We start from the raw sequence: 10,348 nt of genomic DNA, 5'->3' as shown, positions 1-10,348 counted from the left end.
TAAGGCGAACCGACCAATCCAGTGAAGAGTTGTTGAACCACGTTTGCTGCTCGTCCAATAGCAGCTGCTGTTGTTGTCTCAGCTGTGGGAAGGGCAGATTGTTGCAGCTGTGTGGAGCTGATCTCAATGAGCACACATCCACGCTGTGGATTAAATAATTTCAGTAAGAGTCCTGATAGAAACCTGTGCAGCGGCTGCAGATGGGGGGAAACAGCCCGAGTCACTTCTCTCATGAGGATGGAGAAGGCGGAGGAGTCACTTTTGTGAAGGGCATTCGGGTGAGTGAAAGCACAGGGAAACTTTAGAGGCAACATTAGAACTCAAGGGTCCTAGAAACTATTTAAAGTAAATGTTTCTGCAGACTGTTTCTGCAGAGATGCACTGTGAGATTTAACATTAAGATCTGCGACGCAGAAATGTTCATTTTTTATTTGCATCTCTGGCCGATTTTTCATTAAATTCACTTTGTATGGAGTCGACCTCATGTTTGTTGTTGCTGTGCATGAAGTCTGTGACTCTTTGCCTGCTTCAACCTGCAGGCCTGGTGAGCTGCAGGGTTAAAGCTAAAAATAGAGCCTGTTGGGATCACACAGACATATGGACCATATAGAAAAAAAAATCAATAATATCATGATTATAACTGCAGTTTAGTTTTTTCTCAAACAGTAAAAAGCAAATTAATTATTACAATTCTGTTAATTAAAGCTATTAACTAGTTTGTAGTGATTATAGGCAATAATGACCTTTATCAACAATTTTATGCAACACCAAGAAAACCCAAATAACCAAAAACATCAGCGTTTCCTTTTCCCAACAAGTTTTAAACTAAAAATTAAATCACAAAATGATAAAATATTGTCAACATGATGAAAAGACTTTCATGTTGTTTCTTGATTTTGATACACAAAATTATCAATTTATCTTAACATGTGAAACTGTTAAAGCCAATTTGTTATGATTATGGAATAATTATGAACAGTATAATTACAAAAACACAGTGAGGTCATGAATTATATGTAATGATGTTGAGAAAACACTTGATCTCAGTAGAAAACAATGATGTCCAAGAAATGGGCACAGTGCCAAGAATATCTGACTAATAATTAATAACTTGACCTCTAATGTTGAACTGTTAAACTGTGAGTTGTCTTTAAAATACTGAAGTTAAAAATGATATAATAGCAAAATATTCTTTCTCAGCTGTGGAAAGAAGACGATGGAAGCGAGCGATATGGTCTGTATGTTTGAGTGGGAAAGACTGAAATTCCCAGTTTGGTAGTTTTTGTTTCTTTGTAGAGTCAGAGGGGCCAGAAAGAGCCTTTAAAGTCAGAAATCACAACAGAGAGCGAAGTAATTATTAACCTTTGGTACTTATTAACCTCTTGGTCAAGATTATATGGCAGAAAAAAATCAGACTTACTGCTTGTTTTTTAAAATATTCAGATGAGATAATTCACTTTACAATGAACCCATGACGCTGTTATTTCATCTGTTAATTCATCCAAACGAGAGCTCGTCTTCTACATAATGATGTCAAAGACTTTTTTTGTTTTGTATGTGTGTTCATGTCATGTCTTGCAAAAAAAATCACACTGTAGTTGTTGTGTTTTGCCAAAGCCTTCAATATTATGAGACAAATTCTCCTCAGGGTTGGTAACGTAGAGCAGTATTATACTTCTTATTAATAAGTGTTTACAATCTAGAAAGGATCATTCGTTAGGAGTCAATAAGATGATTCAAACAGAGTCAAAGAGGAGCAGATAAACCATTCAAATGTGACCCAAAATAAAAAGAAATACAGGAAGGAACGACATGCACGACAAACTTAACAAAAAGAAGAGAAGACACCAAACATGCAATAAACTATCAAACCAAATGAGGCTGCAAAAACAGGACTGGCAGTTCAAATACCTCCTGAAAACATATCAGTAACCACAATTAAATCAACTTGAGGCTGCACCTGCTGAACCCGAGAGATACACTAACAGTCAGCTGATTGTTTCCAGCAGCAGGAGAATGAAACTAACAATAAATGTTTCTCTTATTTCCGTCGGTTTGATCAGCTGTCGGACCGAGTCATCAACCGGATGAGAGAAGGTTCAAAAGTCGCCAGTCCCTCTCAGAATGGATGTCCTTTTCACTCACATGAAACAGAAACACCAACTCCGGTTCCTGCCCCCTCCGTTGAACACCTTTTACCTCTCCTGACACCTCCACCTCCTGCTCTTGATGAAGCCCCATCCACACCACCATCAGTGGATCCTCCTCCTGTAAAACTCGTCCCTCCTCCTCCTGTAAAGTTTCACTCCCTTCCTCCTCCCTCTGTGGAGCCTGCAGCCTCGCCTCCACCCGTAGAGCCAAAATCTCCACCTCTCAGCGAGCCTGTTGTCTCAGCCCCACCTCCACCCAAACTGGAAGCCCCTCTGGAGTCTGTAGCTTCGCCTCCACCTGTAGAGCCAACAACTCCCCTTCTAAGCGATCCTGTTGTCTCACCTCCGCCTCCACCTCCATCTCAATCCCAACTAGAAGCACCTGTGGAGTCTGCTTCCTTGCCTCCACCTGCAGAACCAAAAATTCCACCTCTAATGGAGCCTGTTGTCTCAGCCCCACCTCCACCCAAACTAGAGGCACCTGTGGAGCCTGAAACTCTTCCTCCAATTCCTCCTCCTGCTGTGGAGCCAATAGTCCTGCCTCCTGTTGAATCCTTTGCACCACCTCATGTAGAGCTAGAAACTCCATCTACACCACCGGTAGCAGACTACAGCGTTGATCCTGTCATTCTACCTCCACCTGTAGAGCCAGTCGCAGCAGCTGCAGCTCCATCTGAACCTTTAGCTTCAGCTTTGCCGTCTGAACTTGTGACACAAACTCCTCCAACTACTATTGAACCTGCTGCTGCTGTTGCTCCATCTGTTGAACCTCTTGAATCTGTCGTGCTGTCAACCCCACCTGTGGAAACGGTTCAGCCTGCGCCCCCTGTTGACCCCATAACTCCACCCTGCCCTGTTGAAGCTCTTGAATTGACTCCACCTGTGGAAACGGTTCAGCCTGCGCCCGCTATTGACCCCATAACTCCACCCTGCCCTGTTGAAGCTCTTGAATTGACTCCACCTGTGGAAACGGTTCAGCCTGCACCCGCTCTTGACCCAATAACTCCACCCTGCCCTGTTGAAGCTGTAGTTTTACCTCCTCCAGTGGAGACAACTCCTGTTGAGCCTGCAGTCTCATCTGCTCCAGCTGAAGAAGTGCCTCCACTTGTGGTTCCAGCTGTTGATTCACCACCTCCATGTGAGCTGGCTCCACCTCCACCTCCTCCCGAGCCTGTGGCAGCACCACCCTCTCCTCCACCAGAGCCCATGTTTGAGGAGCCCTCCATACCATGTTGTCAGTCTGTGTCTCTGGCTGTCGTACCAGCTGATGCACCTATAAGTGAACCCCCTGTAGAGCCCCTTGCCCCCCCTCCACCTGATCCAGCTCCACCTGCTGAGGAGCCCACCATGATCCCGTCTCTGCCCCCTGTTGTTGACGACGAAGTGCCTGTCGTCACCCCAGTGCCTCCACCCGCAGCAGGTGAGCTTTTTGTTTCCTCGTCAACAAGACGTGTGTTTCATGATTCAGCAAAATCTGCTTTTTCACAAATGTTTTGTGTTCACACACAGCCTCGCCCGTTTCTCCTGAAGTGGTCGAGGAGGAGTTGAGGGAGAAGATCAAAGAGGAGATGCAGAGAAGTCTGGAGGAGGAGATCAGCCAGAGGAGGCAGGAGCTGCAGCGACAGTAAGGACGGAGAACTGTGAAAGTTGTGATCACTGAGTTTGACTCTGTTGAGTGTCTGTGTGTGATAAGAAGAACTGTAGAACTCAAATCAACCCGAACGAAAGATTTATAACCAAAATGCACTTTAAACAACATAAAACAAATATATTCCAAATAGAAAACAGAAAAAGCAGAGGAGCTAAAAAAGGGAGGTGGGCAGTACAAATGATGGTGAGGTGCAGTGCATGAAGGAAAGTGGATGATACTGGATGCTAAAAAGCCCCTTTCAGACATGCACTTCATAACGTGAATGTGATACAATTTAACATGTTAGTCTCATGTCTGAATAAGCTGCAGAGCCACTTTTATGTGAAGGTTTTAGGTTTATTGATGATACTCTATGATATATCATAAAATACAACATATCAGACTCTGTCAGGTGTAGAGAGATAAAGTCCTGGACTTATTTCCATTGTTGTCCCAGATGTTTTCACAGTCCATCAACCATTTAACAAAACTGAGACCTTCATTAACGCTTTTTTATGTTACAACAGTAGTCTCACCAGGTTGGACCTGCCGTAAGACTTCACATAGTGTTAAGTTGTTGAGAAGATTCTTCACATATCAGATCAGTCTATTAAATACATTTTCCCTCTTTCAGCCAAGATAAAAATAAACTTAATAATCCGAGCAGCACTCTCTTCCCTTTTGATTTTCATTCATGCCGACTTCTTGGATGAAATTGTGAATATCCAGCATGCAGCGGAAAAACAAGAGTCCCAACTTAATGTCTTGTCATTTTATGTGTTTTGTCGAAAATTACAAAACAGGCAGTGAAGAAACTTCTAATAAATAATGAAATTGATTGAAAATTTATTAGAGGATTCATTGTGAGAAGGCAGAGAGTCATGTCTGAATGAAGCTGTAAGTAACATGTCGGTAGATGACGCCTACAAAAAGCCATCACATCACGGTTTGATGAAGTCAGCAATGTTACGTATTCCACAGCTGAAAACGGCTTGTTTTATAAATATTACAACTTACAAGCATTAAAGTATAAAGTATGAATGGGGAATGAAAACACTGTATGAACTTAATGAATGATACATCATGGGATAAAATGTGATCTGTTCCTACATTCGTGAAGTCTGGAGGAGATGAGGACCCAGGCTCTAGAAGAGGCCAGAGCAGCAGCTCAGGCTCAGGTGGACGAGCGGGTGAAGAAGACGCTGGAGGCGGAGAAGGTGGCGTACATGGAGAGTCTGACGGACTCCATCATGAAGGAGCGCATGAAGACAGAAGACGAGAAGCTCATGGTGCAGCTTTATGTAAGCACAAGAAGAAATGCCTGAGCTGTAAATGTGTGTGAGGATCTCTCTTGTAAATGTGTAAATTGTTCTTGTCTCTTATTGTGACTCTTTTTCTCTCTTATCCTGCCATCTTGTTTCAGTGGATGGAGCTGAAGGTAAGACGGGAGAGAATTCATATATGCATGACTCAATCTTTCACTTTCACTCTGCTCTAACCAGCTGCTGCACAGCTGTGTTTTACTCATCATTTTTCTTTGAGGATGTGGGGAGTTGGTGTCACCAATAAAAAAAAAAAATGTAAAAAAAAATGTAGTATTGTTATAAAAATACTGTTTTTATTAGAGGATTGCTGATAATTATAAACATTTTGGACTCACGCAGGCTCATCAACTGGAAATGAAAGAGAAGGAGCTGAAGAAACGAGATGCTCTCTACAAGGAACACATTGCAAAACTTGAAGCAAAGGTAAGAAAGATACTTTTTTTTTTTTTTTTAGCTGCATTGATCAATTTTTGGCTACTAAAACATTCACTGTGACCCAGAAATAAGAGGAAATAGACTCACAGATATACAAGTTAGCAAAAGTGTGTCTACTTTGACAACAGAGACAAATCTAAATTAACTGAAAGTTATGGAGAGAAATTAATCTCAAAGTGTTACATGATCTACAAATAAAAACAAGATTTACAAATGCGTCTGACAATTTATGGTTCACAAATGCATCATCGGATCCACAAACAGATCAGACCAAATAATTTGAACAAATGTAACAATTTACAAATAAAAATATTGCAACTATATATATTCAACTTCAGGTTCATAGATCTGATAAAATTTGCTATAATATTCCTGTGCATAAAAATATCTAAAAGTATTTGAAGTTCTTTTTGCATTTATTTACAGATAGTTAAACATGTTTCACCTGACACATGTGGATTGAGTTATATTTTTGTGTTAAGTTTTGAGACCCTTTTCACGTTCTCTGATCTACAAACATGCTGTATTTAAGTGCTGGTGTAAAACTCAGGCGTTTGTCTTTCAGCACTTTCATGGTCGTCACCTTATGATAAGACAATAATTAAGTATTTTTACATGCAATATTCTGCTGTCAAAATATATATAGCTAGCATTTTCAGGTTGTGTACTGGATTATGCATTTGTGAACAACATAAATTACCCACAAATGATTATACACATTTGTAAATGTTTTTATTTGTCGATCATGTAAAACACATTTGTCAGCATTACTGGAGATAACTTCTCTCCGTAATAAGCTGCTGTACATGTAACTCACCTCAATATTTCTTTATAAATGACAGTATTAAGGACTCGGTACTCTTAACACGTACAACAAATTTGCACTTTATTTCCTGTACAGCCACACCTCTTATATTCTCTCTGTGTAATGTGTGAGCCACATCAAAGACAGCTCACCATTGCCTTGCGAGTCAAAAAACATCTCGTGCTGATGATGCAGCCGTGATATTTTATTTGACAGTAATGTGTGATTACTGTGTGTGATGATGTGTTTTAATCCTTTGACAGTGTACTGAGTTCTACAAAGTGACTGCTGACAGCTTCCAGAAGGGCAAAGAGGAGACACACAACCGTTTTGCGTGAGTCAAAATCACGTTTTTTTGTATAAATACTGTATCTATAAATGTACTTTGGTTCAATGTTGTACAAGCATTTTTACAACTTTTGCATTCAGAGAGTTATTGACTATTAAACCAACATAATTTTGTCTTTGTATGTCCCATGTCGTCTCTCTCAGACGTTTCAATATCCAGCCAGTGTGCGGAGACTTGCAGAGTCAGATCTTAAAATGCTACAAGGACAACACAGGAAAGACTCTGTCCTGCTCGGGTATCGCCTCCGCCTACATGCAGTGTGTGGACAACGCCAAGAAAGTACGACTCAACATAGAAAACAGTTTCTTTTTTTCTCTCCTTTTGGAACATCTAGAATGATTTATAATCTAAATTACTCACTTTTACTCATTATAATAATATTTTATCCCAACTTCTTCTCTCCATCTACAGGATAAATTGATCACGGGAGGTTAATAACACTGATGAGGACAACATCTGTCAGCTATGATGAAGATGATGGCCAAATTCAACAAACAGACGAGTTACAGAAGTCGGAGACACGATAGAATCTTCTTCAGCCTTTTCATGTATCTGGAAGAAGTGTTTCTACCCCCAGACTGACCTGTCAGGTGTTCGGCCAGTAATCTGGTGTGATGGTGGCGTCACAAAACTACTTTAGCTTTAAATAGAGCGACACTCCATGGTTGCAATATCTGGTTCTTGGGATCATCTTAAAGCCGATTGTGCCAATACTACAATAATAACAGATGGATCAAATCTTTTTCTTGTCTTTAGAAATGTAAACAAGAGATCAGAAGATTTAAGTTTGTCATACTTTAGGTGTGAATTCAGGTGAATGAGATCTTGTATGTGTGCCTTGTAGTTATGGAAATTAATTATCAGAGTGCAGTTGCATGAAGTGACTATTAAATGAGCAGAGTGTGAAGTAACACGGGTGTGTTTTAGGTTATTGTTCTGTATATAAATGATTTCAGGGAGTTTTCATCTTTCAACTTGTCTTCCTCAACGTCTGGTGCATGTAAAAAAAATGTAAATGGGACTCAATAAATTTTGCTGTGCAACCACATAATTGCTTTTTTTTTAATTTGAGAAAAATGCTGCCCTCTAGTGGATTCACATTAAAGGATGGGCTCACAATTTTTCAAGTCATGCCACAAATGATGAGTTACAGAAAGCCTCCACATGTAGGAACATTAGAGGATATTTTAGTGATTTTCTGGAACATTTGTTTCGTCTTGTAAAACCAATGTGATGTCGTACAGCGAGGTAAATTATCCTCTCTTTAAAAGTTAACACAGGCAAAGCACAAGCTGTATTTCTCAGCGGTGTTTCTGATGTAGCAGCAGAGATTTCTCATGACCTAAAAATTGTCTTAAATGTAAGTTAGAAGTAGTTTAGAGTAGTAGAGGAGCACAAACCTTCATAGCTATGTTTTTTAATTGATTGGTCATGAGGAATAACAGTTTTTGCCTACTATTTCAATTTCATTTAAGCATTTGCAAGAATGTTGTGAAACTTCTTTTTTTGCCTTTGTGATTTTATTTTCACAAACTTTCCTCGTATCTTTACTGTCTGCACTTGTCAATCTGATTTAATCCTCATATATTAATTCCCTATTTATAAATCGTGAATCTATTAGGTTGTATGTAAAGAGAACAGGAAGATAAGTTTTTTTTAAAAAATCACATATATTTTTGCAGAATAACATCACTCAGTAAAATGGAAGGACTTTTTAAATCTGGTTGGCTCTTCCTCCTCTGAGCATACATGGGATTAATCATGTGATTCTTAAAGGTTACTTTTTACACGTTGCTATAAGTAGGAGTGATGCTGCATTGACGTCATATCAGAGTTATTGTAATTGCAAATTTCCGACTTGTTAATAGCATTCACATCAACATCGAAGGGATAATTATGACTGGGAAGCTTGGATATATCAAACCGGACACTTAATGTGCAAGTGCCTGAAAACTAAACAAACACAGACGCCTCACATCAGCCAAAAATCATCAGTCAGTGTCATTAAAACCAAATTTAATAGATATGCTGTTATAATGTCAATACACAGTGTTTTAATCCTCCAACCCTGTAACCATGCAGCTGTCTTGAAAATGTGAACACTTGCCTCACAAGTCACTGATGTGGAAATCTTTATCATCTCTCCCATCCATCCTACAGTATATGATGTGAATGCAGCATAAGTCATTTGATAAATATTTATTATTCTTCACACTCAGCTTCAAGTACCTCTAAGCTGAATCTTTAGAGCAGTTTTAAGTGTAATTCTTTGATGTTGGGCCCTGACCATCGTTGTCTAGCACACAGTTTTCCAGCCACAGCAGGAGCTCTACATCAAACACAGCACTGATAAGATGAGATTCACCAGTAGAGGGCCCTCTACCTGCAGCTCCAGGCTGCTGTTCATGACCTTTACTTCATCTGTAATTCACTAGACAGGAAGGATGGGATTCCCTGCTGTTAGAGCCCCTTGTTCATCTTTCCTCGAGTTCAGTGGCTGATCTTTTTCCATTTTCCCTGTAAGGAGTCTTGACAGCAGCAACACAAAGGTGTGAATGTTTAGTTTACTGAGATGCTCTGTGCGTGTGTCTGTGTGTGTCTGTAGAAAATCAACGGTATCCAATTTCAGTGTCTTTCAGCTCCTAAATTTGGTGAAAACCACAATGCAGCTAAATGGAGGACTTGCGTGCTGAGTGTTGACATGTGATGTCTGTTTGTCTGAGTTTAGGTACAACATTTCCTGCATATTTTGAAGAGGAAGTGAGCGTTTGCATGTATGTGGTTGCAGACTATAAAGAGCTGGGTGAAAGCTTCAGTTTTGCCAATTTACATGTTAAATTAAAGGGTTATATGCTCATCATTTGGTTTGAGAGACGTCCAATGAGACTTTATGAAACATATTTTAAAATGCCAGAAAATCTTAATACTGTGCTTCTGAAAATATGACATTTTAGAGGAAGTTCTGAACATTTCACCTTCTCTTTTTCAGCCTTCCTACATGAAGTCATCTAGCTCAGTTTGACCTTGCACCACTTGTATTTGGTAGTTTGTCAAAGCCTCCATTTTACAAATCCAATTTACATTATCATATATTATAATAGCTTTGTTTCATGTCCACGCCTTGAGGGAGGACTTGTACAGACAGTGATGGATTGAGGCAGACGTTAAAAGTGTTTGTTTTACCATTACAGCCTCATCCACTCAACTGCACATGAAAAGCCAGGAGTGTAAAACAGAAGTGAAGCTGTGGTCTGCAGACCAGACCTGACGTCAAGTTCTTTCATTATCCACAGAGGAAGCAGCAGCCAGCTCACCAGTGTTTATCTGTGGCTTTATGCACAAGAGTGGTGAGTGTTAAACATTATGTAATTGCATTTGAGAACACCCTTTTGAAAATAGCACTGGTCCGCATGTACATGGTTTTGTGTGAGTTTGATCTGTTTTTTTCTGATCTAATGGCGTCTGAACATATCCTGCAACACAATGCAAATGGTAAAATTGTCCCTTGTATGCTCTATTTTTCTCTACTTCTGCAAAAATACACTAACTGTAGTGTAGAGTAAGTGTGCAACAGTGGAAACAGGTAGCTAGCGAGCTGTGATATTAGTCACATTGTACCTCATGCCAGGAAGAAACAATATATCACCAGTGAAA

At 39.9% G+C, this 10,348-nt stretch overlaps 1 protein-coding gene across 2 annotated transcripts; it reads left to right on the top strand.

Annotated features, from left to right (window-relative positions):
- Window positions 1-60: 60 nt before the first annotated feature.
- LOC137183277 (uncharacterized) lies at window positions 61-7,745 on the top strand. Of its 2 annotated transcripts, XM_067590204.1 has the most exons (9): window positions 62-278; window positions 2,064-3,570; window positions 3,660-3,774; window positions 4,901-5,081; window positions 5,204-5,218; window positions 5,445-5,528; window positions 6,609-6,679; window positions 6,838-6,973; window positions 7,106-7,745. In XM_067590204.1, exons 1-9 carry the CDS (start codon window positions 201-203, stop codon window positions 7,127-7,129), a joined length of 2,211 nt encoding a protein of 736 aa, XP_067446305.1. In that variant the 5' UTR covers window positions 62-200; the 3' UTR covers window positions 7,130-7,745. The 2 variants fall into 2 exon arrangements, with proteins under 2 accessions (XP_067446306.1, XP_067446305.1); XM_067590205.1 differs by lacking the exon at window positions 5,204-5,218 and having other exon boundaries at window positions 61-278.
- Window positions 7,746-10,348: the final 2,603 nt, after the last annotated feature.

Source organism: Thunnus thynnus, chromosome 5 (assembly GCF_963924715.1).
Source record: "Thunnus thynnus chromosome 5, fThuThy2.1, whole genome shotgun sequence".
NCBI classification, from domain to species: domain Eukaryota; kingdom Metazoa; phylum Chordata; class Actinopteri; order Scombriformes; family Scombridae; genus Thunnus; species Thunnus thynnus.
This window is presented reverse-complemented; position numbering and strand designations above follow the sequence as displayed.